Raw genomic sequence first — 17,033 nt, 5'->3', positions numbered from 1 at the left:
TTTATCATCTTTGATGTGAAGTGGTGTATTTTTTTTTTTTTTTGGTGTAAGTTTGTGCTGAAATTATTTTGACACTTTTAGGTTAGTTTATTGAACTTTGAGTAGATTTTTAAAATTTTATTTTATTCTAGTTTTGTTTTGTTTTGTTTTGCTTTTTTAAGACAGGGTTTCTCTGTGTAACAATCCTGGCTGTCCTGGATCTCGCTCTGTAGATCAGACTGTTCTCGAACTCACAGAGATCTGCCTGTGTCTGCCTTTTAAGTGCTGGGATTAAAGGCATGTGCCACTACCACCTGGCTTATTCTTAATTAAAATGTAATTTTAATTTCTTCCTTCTCCTCCCTCCAACCCTTCCCATGTCCCCCCACTCTCTCTCAAATTAGTGTCCTCTTTTTCTTTATTATTGTTACATGAATATGAAATACAAAATATGAATAAATATATAACTGCAACCCGTTGAGTTCATTTAGTGTTGCTTGTATGTATATGTCTAGGACTGACCACATGGCACTGGATAACCAATTAGGAGGCTCATCCCTGGGGAAGACATCCATGAAGAGAAATGTCTCCATTTCTCGGCAGTCATTGACTGCCTGTAGCTCCTCATGAGGGGTGGGGCTCCATGATATTTCCCACCACCAGACTGTCATGCCCACTAGTATTGTCATTGTCTAGGTCTTGTTTAGAAAAACAAGATTTCATGGGTGTGGCTTCCCCATCATATCCAGAAGACACGGTCTCATAGCTGCTAGGACATGGCAGATTTCCTGGTCTTCTGGTTCTTATATTCTTTCTATTCCCTCTTCCATGCTGTTCCCTGAACATTAGGTGGAAGGGTTACGTTGTAGATGTATCAGTTGAGGTGGGGATGGGCACCCCATGACCAGTTGTACCCTCCATTTTGACCAGTTGTGGTTTTCTGTACTGGTCTCCATCTGCTGAAAAAAAGCAACTTCTTTGATGAGGAGTAAGAGCTACGCTGATCTGTGGCTGTAAGGATAAGCATTTACAATGCAGTTCAGATTTATGCTCATTTGGGAGAGTGGCAGTAGGTTCTCCTTGAAGATCCATTAGACTTCACTAGCCCTAGAGAATGTGCTATGTTTCCAATACCAGCCATGAGTTCCTTCCTGTTGATCAGGCCTTCAAGTCCAATTAGACAGCTGTTGATTTCCACCTAGACATTAGTGCCACTATGGCACCTTTAAGGCTAGCTTGCCATGCTGGTCATTGTTGTGGCTCCTAGGCATCACAGCTGTGTAATACTATTGATTGTTCTCCTCCCTTGGAAGCTCACATATCTAGCACCTTCTGGCACTATGAAGGCTAGTCCTGAGGAGTAGGGTACTGGGTCAGGTCCAGCTCGAATCCTTGGAGTTCTGTATCCAAAGTGCTTGGTGTGTTCAGCAATAGGGACTCACCTTCAACTTTTGGGAGGCAACCATGGGCAACAGCAATAGTCTATATCATTTTAGGAGAACCTTGGATTCCCCAGCAACTGGTAAGGAGGTTATCATACCCAGTACTGGGGATTTTGTTAGTCCATAAATCTTCTGGGGGTGCATTATCATCATGTATGACATGGCTTCATTTAATACACACACACACACACACACACACACACACACACACACACACACACCACACCTCCTTATGTATTGTATATATTTTTAGGTAAATATGATTCCCTATGTTATTTTAAAACATCTCTAGTATTATTTTTAATACATTAAAAAATTTAAATTTCATATATATGAGTGTTTTGCCTACATGTATGCATATGCACCCTGTGCATGTCTGATGCCTATAAAAGTCAGATGAAGGCATTGGATCGATCTGCTGGAACTGGGGTTGTGAGGCACAATGTGAGTCCTGGCAACTGAACCCAGGTCCTCTGCAAGAACAGTAAGAGTCCCTAACTACCAAGTCTCCAGCTAATATTTTGACTAGTGTTATTGCTAACTGTGATTTGATATTATTTGCAACCTGGATTCTGCAACCTCTCCAGTGTTTCTAATAAGATGGAGGAGGATGGTCTGCAAAGGCAACTTTGGCCCCATCCCCCATACCAGTGAACACTTCAATGGTTCATTAAACCACTAAATTGATTATTTATAGGCTCACTCACAATACCTGAAGATGTAGTGAGATTTTGGCCTCCAGTTTTACAAATAGGACATTACTTAATTACATACATATTAAAATTTCCCCATAACATTAAGTATTAAAAAGTAGCAGTTACCAATCACAGTGTGGAGTTGTTTGGAGCATCGTAACCTCTTTTAAGATGTTGCCAACATAATGGTGCCTCGTGGTTAAGTTGATGACTAGTAAGGTATTTTCCCTTAAAGGGAAGCAGATGGGAGTGGTACCTGACAGCTCAGCCATAGCCCTTTTCAAGGGCTATTGATTTTGGTGGTTCAAAATCATTTTGTTTTGTAGTTGGATGTGGTAGTGTAATCCTAGCAATACTGAGATGGATGCAGAAGGAACATGACCTGGTCAGCCTGGACTACAGGGAGACTTTGCTAAAACAACCAGAAACCCTTCCGAGCAGTTCTAGTTTATGTGGGATTAAATGTTAATGCAGCTTTATTTTCAAGTTTGTTTTTGTTTTGTTGTTGTTGTTGAGGTATGGTCTCACTCCATTGCTAATCTCCTGAACTGATTAATGTATATATAATGTAACTCTAATGTATTTGTGTTAGTAATGTGTACCTAAAACAGAAGCAGAGCAGGTAACCAGTGGCCATCATGGTGCTTCATGGATGTGCAGACACATTTGTTCTTCTAGAGTTGTGTCTACTGTGGGTGGTGGTGCATGCCTGTAAGCCCAGCACTTGGAAGGTGAGGCAGAAGATTGAGGAATGTAATGTCATAATGACATAACAAGTTTGAGGTCAGTCTGGGCTATACAAAACTGTCTCAAAAAACCCTAACTCCAACCAAAACCAAAACACAACATAGTTGTACGTTTTCTGAATTATAGTTTATATTTTTCCAACAATTTATGGCTTTTTCTAATGTCCTGAGCATTGCATTAAACAGGCAAGGAAGAGAGCAGTATTGAAGGTTGAAGGCCAGGGCTCCTGCAGCACTGTGGCATTGTGAAGTCCCTGGCTCCTGTCATTAGCAGATCCTCTGCATGAGTGCTTCTTACCCTAACGCTGCAACCCTTTAATACAGTTACTCATGTTGTGGGGCCCCCAACCATGCAAGTATTTTCGTTGCTACTTCTTTTTTTTTTTTTTTTTGGTTTTTCGAGACAGGGTTTCTCTGCGTAGCTTTGCACCTTTCCTGGAGCTCACTTGGTAGCCCAGGCTGGCCTCGAACTCACAGAGATCCTCCTGGCTCTGCCTCCCGAGTGCTGGGATTAAAGGCGTGCGCCACCACCGCCCGGCTCATTGCTACTTCTAAATGTAATTTTGCTATTGTTAGGAATCATAATGTAAGTATTTTTGGAGATAGAGGGTTGGCAGAGAGGTCACGACCCACAGGTTGAGAACCACCATGCTACAGTCTTTGCTATTTCTTTCCCGGTGCTTCCCCCTCACATTTCTCCTTTCCGGTCTGAGTTGACTGGAGATTCCTTCAGAAGCTCGGTTCATCAGGCTGTACTTTTCTACAGAACTGCAGTATAATTTCCAGCTGAAAAGCATTGTTGGAAATGTTTAGTAAGAAAGTTTCCAATGTTAAATCCAATCACAGGCCAGAAGCCACTGCCAGGCATGTATCTGGGGCGACAGTGTGTCTTGGCACCAGCCAGGCTGGAGCTGCTGCAGCTTTGTGGTACAGGAGTTCACTGTCGAGGGTGACCAAGCCCAGAAGGCCTGAGCAGGGGTGTGTTCATGCTGTGCTGATGCTGTTTTCCTAGGAGTAAATGCAATCAGCTGGAACATTTGGAAATGTGGCAGTGTGGGTGTGAACGAACAGTGCAGAGTGGGTGTGAGAGGCTTAGGAACCAGTGTTTTGGTTGGGTTTTCTGACTGCCTAATACAGGAAGATGCGCATACATATTTATTGTCTGTAAACACTCTCTACTCACCGTTTCCAATGTGATTTTTTCCTTCCAGTATTCTTCAAACATAGCAAAGTTGAAAGAATTCTATAGACCTGACATGCATATTCTCCTGTGATCTTTTTCTTTTATTGTGTTATTTCTTGTATTTAGTTACACAATAGCTCTTAAATTGTAGTCTTTGTCTATCACTCATTAAAACTGCTCTTGATGATACCTGATGGCCGTGGACTCTTGACTGTCCCATTCCAGCCTCCTGAGTAGCTGGGACTAGATGTGTGCACCAGCAAATTCAGCCTCTGTCATTTTTAACGCCCTACTAGGCATAATTTTGGCATAATTTTAGGCCAGGCCCATCACTGTTTTAGTTTGCAATTTTGTTTGCAGCTCTGAGAAGTTCTGACTGCGGTGGCCTCTTCCTTCTCTGTGGTACATTCAGCTTTTCAGCTTTGAATGTCAGACCCTGTATTCTGGATCTCCTCTTCCACTCGAATAATTACAAGTGAGTCTTTTAATGAATTTATTCTGTTCTCAGTCACCAATGGAAGAAAATTGGAATGGTGATTTAGATATTCAATTTTATCCCCCCCGGAGCTGAGGACCGAACCCAGGGCCTTGCGCTCGCTAGGCAAGTGCTCTACCACTGAGCTAAATCCCCAACTCCTTAGATACTTAAATTTAAAAGCAACCCAGAAAGCATGCTTTCATTTCAAATTTAAACTGTCAATGAGGGTTGTGTGTGTTCAGTGTGTATGCAAGTGCATGTGCAAGTGTGCACATGTGCACATGTGGTGTGTGTGTGTGTGTGTGTGTGTGTGTGTGTGTGTGTGTGCATGTGTAGGCCAATTTTCAGATGTCATCTACTTTTTTGTAGGGACAAAGTCTCTCATTGGCTCAGAACTTGCTAAGCAGGTGAGGCTGCTGGCCAGTGAGCCCCAAGGGTTCCACTCATCTCCATCTTCCCAGTGCTAGGATTATAAACAGGCACTGCTTCATCCAGCTTAGTAAGATGTGGGCTCTAGGGATTGAACTCTGCTCCTACTGTATCAACTGAGCTATCTACATAGGCCTGGTGAGATTAATTTTAAGTAAAAGAAGTCCAGTCACCAACTATTAGGTCTCTTAAGGTATTTTTTTTTTTTTAAATGTTCTAGGTAGGCTACAAAAAAAAAAAAAAAAAGAAGCCAGGGGAAAGAGTAAGCTGGGAAGAAAGACCCTCAAGCCTCCCATAGCCAGCATCAATCAGACTATCCATTCCCCTCTTCCTCAGGCTCACATCCAGGTTGCTGTAACCAACACACACTTACAGAGAAGCAAGGCTGAAATAGGTCACCGGAAAGCTCCTGGGTGTTGAACAGGAGGATTGTTTCCAAATAGCACGTCTCCGCTTTTCTTTTCACATTTCTTTAGCAGAAGGTGTTGCTGTGTACTGGACAGCCAACTAAGCATTTGGTGAAAGGCTGCCTGGCATTGTTCTACTCCTCCTGCATCACAATGTGCTGACATAGCTCTGAAGTAAGAAGGGAAGGAGCAGCCGAAAGATGAGGATTGGTGCCGGCATTCCTGAGAAGCCCAGACTAAGTTCTGGGGCTTTTTAGAGGTGAAAAGCCATCTTGATGATGGTGGGGCTGGAAAAGATAATAAAAATCGAAAAGACATCATTTGTCATTCAGTTGATAATGTATCATTCATTTGATAATGTATCATTCAGTTGCCCTGTATTATGGTTTTCAGAAGCCTCAAAGGTATTTGGAGCCTCTGTGAAAAAAAAAAAAAAAAAAAAAAAGCTTCAAGTTTTGCATGGTGGCTCATACCTGTAATTCCAGTACTTATGAGGCAGAGGCAGGAGGATTGTAAGGAGTCTGAAGTAAGCTTAGGCTACACAGTAAGTTTGAAGCCAGCCTGTACTATAGAGTGAGATCCTATCTAAAAAACAAAATAAAACAAAAACAATATAAATCAAACCAAAACCAAACTATTAAACAAACAAACAAAACAAACAACTCCCATCCACACCAAAGCAAACCCAAGAAACAAGAAACTCCAAGCGTCAAACAAAGGTAACATTCCTACAAGACAACAGTGCTGAGGACCAGGTATACAGCCTCACTATATTGCCTTTGCATCTCCATCTGCTGTATTCTGGATACATGCTAAGTGGGCATTTGGTAATTGTTGGGTGAATGGGTAAGTAATATCAATAAACTTCAGTTTTTTCTGAACTGATATCAATAAATATCAGTAAAGTAATATCACACACCATCCCCTTTGTCTTGAGAACATGGCAGAGTTGCTTGTCCTTGCCCTCTGTGTTGGGAGGTCCTCTGCATTCCATCATACTTCAATGTGTCTTGGTACCTTCTTTACTGCTAATGAGGATGATGAAGCACATAGAGGGATGGTAGCTGAGGATAGGCTAAGAGAGGAGCCACACTACCTGGGTGAATTCATTTCACTTGGGTCCCTATGTTCTATGTTCGAGATTCAAGTGCTTGATTTTGTCAGGCTCCAAAAAGTATTTTGGTTTCTCAGAATAAACATGAAGTGTCTGAGTGATGCTATAATGAGAACCATAACAGGCCCCGGAGACCAGGTGTGGATGTGTTGGCATCAGGAAGCCTCTCCAGAAGCAGAGGTGAGGGCCATGCTCAGAATGTGTGAGGGCACAGGCTCTGGGAGCAGGGATTGCATCTGACTAGGAGTTTCCAGAAAAAAGCAGACCCTGTGGAGGCCCCAGCAGGTGACCTGTTATTTTTGCTTTGGATGTTCTGCTGCATTTTCTTTTTTTCTTTTTCTTCTTCTTTTTTTTTTTAATGCTGAGTGCCATTTTCAGATGGATGATTTTTTTCAGTAGGCTCTTGCTGTGGAGTCCAGGTGGGCCTCACCCTTGCAGCAGTATGTTGCCTTGGCCTCCAGCGTGCTAGGATTACATGAATGTGCTACCATGCCTGACTCCGATGGACACATTTCTCCTCCATTCATAACTCTAGTATGCCATCCATCCCTCACATAGCATGTTTATTTCATGATCACCACTTACCAATGATCCTGTTTAGGAAACATTTTGCATATATCTGATTTCTTCATTGTTGATGACATTAATTTTGAAGCATCTGGATGAAATCCTTCGGTATTACTTGAATGATTTTTGAGGTTAAAATATATCAAGAGAAAACTATGGATTAATGGTATGATTTGAATATTTCCCTTTAGATGTGAAAGTTTTAACATGCACAAAGCATATGCACCTGGTCAAAGGAAGGTGCACGACCCGTCAGTTCTCTGCCTTTGCCCTTCATAGAATGGGCCTCTGCAGGGGTCTTCTCAACTGTGTTCTAAGCTTGGAGTAGGGAAATTTCTTCCTATTTCTGATGCTGGCTCCTGGTGAAGCTGTACAATGTTAGTTCTGTTGGTCAGTTTAGTGTTGAGCACCTGCTGCTGAAGGCGCCAACTCACGCTGGGCTACAAGATGAACAGAATCTGCCCTGAAAGAACTTACCATCAAAACTGGCATGTGAGCCTTCAGGTATGGGGAGGGGCTTGGACCTGCCTCTACTGACTGTACCAGGCTCTGCTGACTCCCCACCCTGGGGTGGGGGGAGGCCTTACCTTCTTGTAGGAGGGAATGGAGGGTGGCTGGGTGGGGGAAGGCTGGAGGGGTGGGAGGAGGGAAGAGGGAGTCTGTGATTGGTTTGTAAAATGAATAATAAAATTTCTTAATAAATTAAAAAAAAAGTAGCATGTGAACAGACTGGTTCAATGGTGCCTGAAGGACTCTGGGAACATGGGTGAAGGGCACTTTGTTCAATGTGATGCTTTAGGGATGTTTCCTGGAAGAGGTAATGCCTAAGCTAGAAGCTGGCTTATTTCATTTAGCTTTTCCTGTTTTCTTTTTCTGTGGTGCAAGAGAGTCAACTCAGGGCCTTGTGCATGGTAGACAAGTGCTCTGCCACTGAGCCACACCTCTAATCCCCACGAGAAATATTGAAAGAGTAATCAGTATGAACAAAGAGAGAAGGCATCAGATGACTTGGATTTGAGGGAGCAACTGCTTGCAAAATAGTCTGGTGTGTCAGAGAAAAAAAACTGAAGTTGAGGAAGTGTTGTGGAGAGCTTTGAATGCTCTAACTGGGCCCTGGGACTATCAGCTGTAGAGGTTTTCCTGTAAGGAAGTCTGTATAGGAGAGTCTGGTTTGGTCACTCCAATAGCAATGTAGAAGAAAGATTTGAGGAGAGCTATTCTGCAAGCTGAGAACAAGGTGCTGGTGGAGGTAAAGAAAAGGAGGGGGCTAATTTGGGAACTGTGAGTAGAGTCAGAATTTGGTGACTCACTGAATGTGTGGGGGCTGAGAAAGCAGCAAGATGACTCAAGTTTGGACTCTGGCTTCAAGTCTGCCTTTAACTAGGGAACAGAATACGAGGAGAGGACCAGGTATGGGAGACAGATGCACTGTTTGCAACCACCTTTGTCTAATATGATGCCTTGCATCAGCCGGTGTTTACCTGACAGGCAGTGTCCTCGGGTGCCTCAGTTTTACATGCTGCAGGCAGGAGATGGATTGAGTACTAAGCCCCAAGCTTCCCTCTGTGGTGGCAGGCCGCCTCATGTGTTGCTGGTCTGTATTTCAGAATGCTCCCCCATCCCTCTTGCATTGAGGGCTTCCTTCCTGAAGTTGCATTCCTTTTCTCCTTTCTTGTCTGAAATGCTCCTCCCCCACCTGCTCATGTGAGGCTTATTTTCATGTTTCAGAAATAATAAGCTCAAATGTCACCTGTTTGGAGAATTGTCTGTCACTAGGTGAACAAGGCCCTGCCAGCTCCAAATCTGCTTTGGTTATTGCCCTGTGGTGTGATGGAGCTCTCTCCAGCTGTTTTTGTCACAATAGGTGGCATTAGACAGAAGGAACTTGGGAATCGGGAGGAGGGAGAAGGGACTTGTGTCTGTCTGTGTGTCGCCATGACAACAGCAACAGACTGTACTGTTTGATATTTTATTTTATTCTAACTTTTTGCACTCTCTAAATCTGCAGCTATGAGGGGTTCTCTCCCTGGAGTACCGAGCTCTGTAAAGAGTGTACAGTCTGAGTTTCCAGACCTGATCCCTTAAGCTCTCTAGAAGCTACCCTAGCCCTAGTGTTTGTGGTTGTTGACTCTTGCCATCAGCCCTGATGTCTGCTTCTTGTGTGCCTTCCCAGGTCACCAACATCCAGTGTTTTGCTCTCCTATTGTCTCCCTGTCACCAACTGATCTCTGCCTTTCCTCAAAGGTCTGCATCTTGACTGCACAACAGAACCTGATTTAGGACTACACTCACTCTTTTAACCAACCACTGCCTTATCTAGACTTTTTTTTCTGTCTCAACCTTTGCCTTTGTTACTGGTTATCAGGAAGTTCTCATTAATCCTCAGATCCTTGGTGCCTACCATGGAGCCTAACATCTTGTATGAACTTAGTTGATGTTTCTTAAATGAACTGGATTATTATAAAAGATTACTTACATGAGCCAGGTGTGGTTGGCACACATTTGTAATCCTAGTGCTCAGAGGCAGAAGCAGGAGGATTACAGCAAGCCTGAGGCTAGCCTGGTTTAATACTAAGTTCCCAGCCAGCCAGTGCTACATAGTAAGACTGTGTTTTAAAAACAAATGGACAGAAATGGGTGGTGGTGGCCTTTAATCCCAGCACTCGGGAGACAGGCAGGCGGATCTCAGTGAGTTCGAGGTCAGCCTGGTCTACAGAGTGAGTTTCAGGACAGGCTCCAAAGCTACACAGAAAAACCCTGTCTTGATACAACAACAAAACAAATGGACAAAACAAAAACAAAGAAAAAGGCCAGAATTGAGCAATCCTTTTAATCTTTCAGCTTTAGGCTAATTTACCAGAGGACTCTCTCTGTAGCAATGTGATTCTCTCCAGAGTCAAGTACAGTACTTACTGAATGAAAAAGAGAAGTAAAAAGGTAAGGAAAGGACATGACTGTTCCTAGGTGTGGAGGAGAAAGATAAGAGAGCGTTGGTAGAGGCAGGGACATCTGGGAGAGTCCAGAGTGGACAGGACCAGGCTTAGTTGTGCCATGTGGGGAGAAGGGGAGGGGAAGGGAGACGGGATAGCAGGGGACCAGGTGCTGCAGCCAGGAGGCCCAAAGGTAGAACATGTCTGGATTATATAGGGAAGAGTAGCCTAGTCCCCTAGACTGGAGATTTTAGGGTAGGGGCAGGGTATGCTAGCCAGGAGGACCCTGTAACAGGTAGGGACTGAGGGATAGCCTGAAGAACCTGCTGGCTAGGTCTGCTTTGATATGTTAAATGGGCACCTCAGTCATTTGTGCCAGGTTTGAAACCTAACACTTACTTCTAAGCGTATTAGAATACAGTTATTTTGTTTAGTTTTGGAATGGCCATCAGTAGACTAACAGGGCAGTCTGCTTTGATTCTGTGTGGACACGCACCTCTACTTTCTATAACTCAGGGTGATAATGCTTACCTCGGTAACGTTTCTTGAAGATCACGAGTTGGTAACTGGTTAGAGCTGCAAAGTTTGTTTGTTAGCCAAGCATTTTAAAAATGGAAGTCATCCAAAGAATCCACTTGCAACATCACTTAACAACATTTACTTGGAAAACAATCTGTTTATGTTCTATTTTTCGTTGTGTGATATAGTTTACAAAAACCAAAGCACAGAGCCCCCAAGTCTGGTTAACTTCTGTACAGCTATAATAATCTGAAAGTATTGTCTAGTATTTGACTAAAGTTTAGGTTACCAAGACAAAGAGAACTTGAATATAATGTGTATGTGTAATTCTTAGATAGTTTTGGCAAAATAAATGTGACTAGATTGACGCTGACCAACAGATCCAACAAATCAAAGTGGAACCAGTTCATTGCTGCATAACCTCCACACTTCCCTGCAGCCGGTTCAGATGTCTTACGTCCCCATTTTCTAATTCTCAAAGAAAAATGGCTTTCTCTTCTAGCTTGACTTGGCTGCTAGGGTCCTTAAACTCAGCCCTTCTTTCATTTCTCTCCTCCACTTAGAATCAGTACATTTTTATATGCCCATAGCTGCTGTTTTCTTTCCTCAGAACCTACTTCCACAGTGTCATTAGTTTGAAGTAGCATCTCTTCTCACATACAGGTTCCAAAGCATTATTATTCAATTTCTGTTTTTTAATATGACTATTATTTTCAATGTCACTATTGAGATTCTGCTCTTACAGCTCATAATTGGCTGCTTAGTTAATAAGTATTCTCTTTTTTTTTTTTCCCAATTTCATTCATATTCTTGGGACTTCATTTTTGTTCCTTCTCTCTCCTTGAGATTCTCTGTCTTGGGTTGAGATGTTGTGTTTCTGTCTCTGTCTTCTACAAATATTTTTCATTCCAGTCTTCCTTCAATACCCTGAGTCCCTGTCCACTTGGCTTGTTAATTCACCCTCATGGGTCATTTATGTGAATGAGTTCCTGAGTTGTATCCAGCCTGTACGTTTTTCAACTCCTAACCAGAACTTCTAAATGCTCCTCCACAAAATGTATTTTTCTGATTTTCTCATTTGTTGTCTAGCATTTTCTGACTGAAGACATGGGCTCCTTTCTCCGGCTTCCTCTCCAGAACTTGTATCGGTTATAAATCCTTCCCACGGTTCTCTCCAGCAGGGAGTTCACCCGTCCCTTTTCCTTATCAGCCCCTGTCCAGATCTCATTCAAGCTTGTGTCTTCTACTTCCCTCTAGTTTAACCAGATCTTGTAGCTTCCAGAACATTCATCCTAAATGTGCAGCTCTGATATACGTCCTTGGTCAAGATTCTCCAACAGTTTTATCCCTAGAATAAATCCAGATGCCTTCACTTGGTATTCAAGAACCTTACATTCTCAGTCTGACACATGCTACCCCCCTGCTTGCCCCAATCTTTCAGCAACCAGTTTCTATAGTTCAGTGGACTCGAGCCATGGCTACAGCTTTGCACCTTGTTCTTGTATGTGCTGTGTGACTATGGACACATTTCTGCCCGGGTTTCTCTATCTGTAATAGGAATCACAGGGGTGTTGTGAAAGTAAACAGGAAGTGCTTTAAACAATGCCTGGCATCCAGTAAGTGCCACTTAATGTTTCACTGCACAATACTTACTAAGGCCCACACATGTGGACCTCCATATGCCATAAATCCTACGACTGGGGACCAAGGGAGCTCGGGAGCTCTTTAACTAAGATGGTATTGAGGTGTCTGTCACAGTTTCACTCTGTCATACATTATGGAAGATACAATATAGTTCCATGCACAGCTTTTGTTTGCTCCCTGGTGGAGTACAGGGCAGCTACTTCATTTTATTGGTTTCTGTGAGTAGTAGTATGGTATATTTTGGACCTCCACACATAGTAGGTGCTTATTATTAAACAAATGTAAAGAACTGTGTTTTCATTGGACCTCTATTAACTCTTTTCTTCAGCTGTACATACAGAAGAAAAACAATAGAACATTTCACTTTAACCTCCCAATATCAAATGTCATTAAAAGTACAAGTTTTGCCATTGTGATGTGTTACTTTGTTTCTTAGTGTGTTTTACTAAGCATACTCTAGAACATAGCGTCTTCCTGTTAATATCATTTGAAAAATACCTTGAAGTTCTTGTTAAAAGAAACATCCTGTAGGGCAGTAGTGGCACACACCTTTAATCCCAGCACTTAGGAGGCAGAGGCAGGTGGATCTCTCTGAGTTCGAGGCCAGCTTGGTCTACAGAGTGAGTTCCAGGACAGGCTCCAAAGCTACACAGTGAAACTCTGCCTTAAAACCCTCCCCCACCCCCAAAAAAATCCTAGCCAGGCAGTGGTGGTGCACACCTTTTAATCCAGCATTTGAGAGGCAGAGGCAGGCCAATCTCTGAGTTCGAGGCCAGCCTGGTCTATAGAGCAACTTCTAGGCCAGCCAGGGCTACACAGAGAAACCCTGTCTCAAAAAGCCAAATCAAACCCACCAACCAACCAACCCACCAACCCACCAACCAACCAACCAACCAACCCACCAACCCACCAAAAACAAAAAAGGGGGAGCCATCGTAGAGTGTGTTTCAAAGGGCACCAAACCGCCACATTTCTATTTTCTTCCAAACATGATTTTAAAAATGCCTCATGTCAGCTATGGCGACACACACTCTCAATCCCATCATTTGGGTGGCAGAGGCAGATGAATTTTGTTCCAGGACAACCAGGGCTATATAGTGAGACCCTGCCTCAAGAAACAAAAAACCACCAAAATTCTAGGCACTCATCTGAAGTTTTGATTCATAACTTATTTTTCCCTTCTCTTCAAAGAACTGTACATATCCAAAGTTGGTACCTAAGCGAAGACTATTTTTTTCTAAGTACTAAAGCATCTTTCCTTTAGCTGTGTGTACTGTTTATCCAGCCATCGGCAGGAAACCTGAGGACGGGCAGTTCTCTTCCTTACTGACAGTACTTTCTTAAACACCACAGCAGGAGACAGGTTGCATCAGCCCACAGTTTAACTCTCACACACTGAGAGAGTTAACTCTCCCACAGGCTATGGTAAGTATTCTTTTACTGAGGCAGAGTTCTGTCAAGGTGGAGTAACAATCTTCCCTTTCTAAATAACAAGGCCAGCACAATACATTTTTAAATAATGATCAAGGATTTTTTTTTTTATTCATTAAGTTTTAGTATCATTACAGAAAATGTTATGGTACAGAGTTGTTTAACATTATTTTGTTTTTGCTCTTGATTTCCACTTGAATGCTGGTAACACTAATATCTGTACAAGATCAGTCTTTGATTTTATTTTTGTTCTGTACAATTTTAAATGTGTTGGTTAAAAAGGCTGTCAGCACTTAAGGAAGCATTTCCCCCAGTTTGTTTGTTCAAATAAAAGGTATCCAGTTACTGCCTGCAGGTACTGTGCCATGAGGCTGCTAGGGTGAGAACTTCCCTGGGTGCTCAGCAGGGCCGGTTCTTGCCGCAGGGCGGGGCCTCCACGCAGTCACTCCTCTTTTGGCACGGTGCACATAAACACGAGATACATGATAAAGAACAAGCCAAAGCTCTCTGTAAAGCAGTTGTGAAGCATACTAAGAAGGGAAATCCAAGTGTTGCCTACACTAGTATAAAGAAGCAGACAGCCTTGATTAAGAGCATAAGTAGTTGTATTTAAAGATGAGAAAACACAAGTTCTGCAGGCACCTACCGCTGTCTACTAAAAGCTATCGCTATCAGACCTAGCATTGAACACACAAAGCAATTTGCAAGAAAGGAAAATTTTGCTTTGATATAATCAGAATAGAGTTGTCTGTTAAGATTTATTCTTAGGTGTGTTTTTTCTTTAAAAGGTATTTAAATTCATTTGAAATATAGTTCAAGATGTTGACTATACAGATCAACTTTTATCCAGATCAGAAAAACTAGCTGTGCCGTTGCATATTACAGGATACAGTCAATGATATGTGGACATGCATCAAAGCTTTCTCCTGTTGGTGAACATCATAGCCGTCCAATGACCATGACATCAACCACCTCGCCCTTGTGGAGTTCCACGTACTGCTCTGTCTTTGGAGGTAGCATCAATAATCCATTGGCACTGCGCATGCTCATCAGACGGCTGCTCATCTGATTACCTGGAATGAAATACTCTCATTACTGCAGCACAGGCATCAGGAAGTACATGGAGAGGCCAGCAAATGGAGTGCAGGGCTCCGGGGAGAGAGGTGATGAGTCTTCCCAGTACCTTTCCAGGTGAAATGTATGTCCTAGATCCTTCACCTTCTCACCAAAACTTTAAAAACAAATATTAGATATTTTTTAAAGAATAAAATAGTACCTTATAGCCATTGAAAATGCCACGGAAATTCTCACTTCAGGGTGAATTTGTATTTGTGTAAAAATAAATCCTTTTAGAAACTTAAGGATAGCAATAACAGCAGCTACCATTTAGGTGCTTTATGGACATTTTATGAACTCTCTTATTTAACTCTTGCAAGATGCAAAAGGTCTGAGGTACAGGGCCTAGGTTCTTGCTAACTTGGCTGGTAGCCACCGTGCATGCAGAACTCTGTGATGATGAAGGCTCCTGAACTGAGTCACTGGTAGTGGATGTTTGCAGTTGACACAGGGTTTTTTTGTGGAGCTGTACCAAAATGTGGGCAAAATATGGCTAGAAAACTTGTCGAGAGCTTTATACTTCAGAGCTAGAACTCTGAATTATTGACATGACTTTGTCCTTAAAATCTACCAGTATCTAGGGCATAGTAGGGTCCATAAAGATCATCTTATACATTTGGCTCTCTTTCACATTTCAGGGTAACACAGCTCCTGTGCTCTCCTTTCCTACCCACCAGTCATGTTCAGAGGGCTGCTTGAACTAACAGATCAAAATCTGTAATTCTAGTTATATATTTCAAATATTTATCTAGAAAATATGGCTCAATGAAATAAGGAAACATTGTTTAAGAACAACTTATTTCATCTAATCTTTCAAAAAAAGAAGTGCACAACAATTATTCATTTCATTATCACCAAAGAGAAGACATGATTGACAGAGTTGTTATTGTGGTTTGTTTTTCAGAATGAGTGCAGAGGCACCTCTGTGGGTGTGCAGGTGTGAATGACTGACCTGTACTCTGGGCCCAGGGCAGTGGTTCTTGGTGATGCCAAGTCAGTATACACCGGTGGTACTCTGGGCGAGGGTCCAGCTTTACGTCACACGACAACTACAGCATAAAGAGGCAAAGAGATTTAACCTGGTCACCTAATCACTTCTCAGAGTTTCAAAGAAATAGTGAGCCTGGACAGATCATGTCCTTGTCAGTCTACTATTTCTGTCATTTCCATCTTGTTTTACTGCAGAAGTCCAGAGGCTGACTGCTATGTAAAGAAGAAAGAATGCTAAGAAGCCAGTGTTCATAATGGGAGAAAAGACAGACGAAAAATGTAAAGTCTATTGTTATGGGTTATAATGATCTTGGACCTATGAAATGAGAAACTGAAGTGATATGTCAATATTGAAGGAAAGGAGGTAGATTTAACAAACAAATTCAATGTTCATCCATCCAGCAATATCATTGTAGATTTCATATGTGCTAGGCATTATTCATCTACCCACTTATAGAACTATTTTCAACATACAAGGAACAGGCTTTTTCATATTGCTTATATTTGTTTGCTGGTAGAATAGCTTCCTATTTCTCCTAAATTATTTTGTGCTTTTCTCTTAGTTTCTATCTGTGTGTGTTCTCCAATTTTAAGGAAGAGTTGGTAGACGTTAAAATTAAATAAATGTAAGGATTCCTAAGGACTTTGCTGTGTTGGATAAGCCATGTGTCTCTTAGAACAATGTGGATTTTTCCTGCTTCCTCAGTTTAGCAAGTGTGAAAAAGTAAATTCTCCATTACTGGGTTGGCTGTGTGAGTCTGTTAGGACTTTGACTTTTTGATCTGAACATAATTCTTTTCCATTCATGCTAGCCTTCCTTCCTGCTCTCCTTTCTCCCTTCCTCTCCCTCCATCTCTCTTGTTTCTTCCTTTGCTTACAATTCTAAGACCATTTCCTTGTGATTACTAAAAGGAAGCTCCATTTGGGGGTAGGGGTGATTCGACACACAGGACACTATGCCCGGTTAGTTGATTTTAAATGATATTTTAGGGAAACAAGATACTATTATCTTCTTTCATTCACAAATCCCCAGCAATAAAAGTATCAGTGTTAAGACTGCTGATGGCCTAGATTTTCAAAAATGTTTTTATTTTATATATATGTGTCCATGTGCACACGCAAGTGCCACAGGGCACATGTTGGGGTCAGAGGACAACTTTTAGGAAGTCAGTTTTCTCCCTCCACCATGTGGGGCCCAGGGATTGAACGCAGGTTTCAGGATTGGCAGCAGGTGCCCTTACCTGCTGAACTTGCCAGTTGTCTTAGATGTTTTTATACTATGTATCCTTAATAATATTTTATTACTATTTCCTCTTCTGTGTTTTATCTATTTATTTTTATTTCATGCACATTCATGTTTTGT

The 17,033-nt window shown here is 42.1% G+C and overlaps 2 protein-coding genes across 26 annotated transcripts in view; both read right to left on the bottom strand.

Annotated features, from left to right (window-relative positions):
* Positions 1-5,513, bottom strand: part of Garin2 (golgi associated RAB2 interactor family member 2) — a 37,196-nt gene extending 31,683 nt beyond the window's left edge. For 4 of the 13 annotated variants that reach the window (XR_013044575.1, XR_013044576.1, XR_006063480.2 and 1 more), the window contains exon 1: positions 5,326-5,507. The gene's annotated coding sequence lies outside the window, so the exon portion shown is untranslated. Of the gene's footprint in view, positions 1-5,325 lie in introns of all 13 variants that reach the window. The other 9 variants (XR_013044578.1, XR_013044577.1, XM_076551628.1 and 6 more) reach the window with 6 other exon arrangements.
* Positions 5,514-13,642: 8,129 nt separating this feature from the next.
* Gphn (gephyrin) overlaps positions 13,643-17,033 on the bottom strand; it is a 400,632-nt gene continuing 397,241 nt past the window's right edge. For all 13 annotated transcript variants that reach the window (XM_076551603.1, XM_076551612.1, XM_076551606.1 and 10 more), the window contains 2 exons: positions 15,633-15,729; positions 13,643-14,637 (listed from right to left, as the gene is read on the bottom strand). In XM_076551603.1, coding sequence (XP_076407718.1) covers positions 14,504-14,637; positions 15,633-15,729 — 231 coding nt within the window. In that variant the 3' untranslated portion in view covers positions 13,643-14,503. The remainder of the gene's footprint in view (positions 14,638-15,632; positions 15,730-17,033) is intronic.

This window comes from Peromyscus maniculatus, chromosome 14, assembly GCF_049852395.1.
Source record: "Peromyscus maniculatus bairdii isolate BWxNUB_F1_BW_parent chromosome 14, HU_Pman_BW_mat_3.1, whole genome shotgun sequence".
NCBI classification, from domain to species: Eukaryota; Metazoa; Chordata; class Mammalia; order Rodentia; family Cricetidae; genus Peromyscus; species Peromyscus maniculatus.
This window is presented reverse-complemented; position numbering and strand designations above follow the sequence as displayed.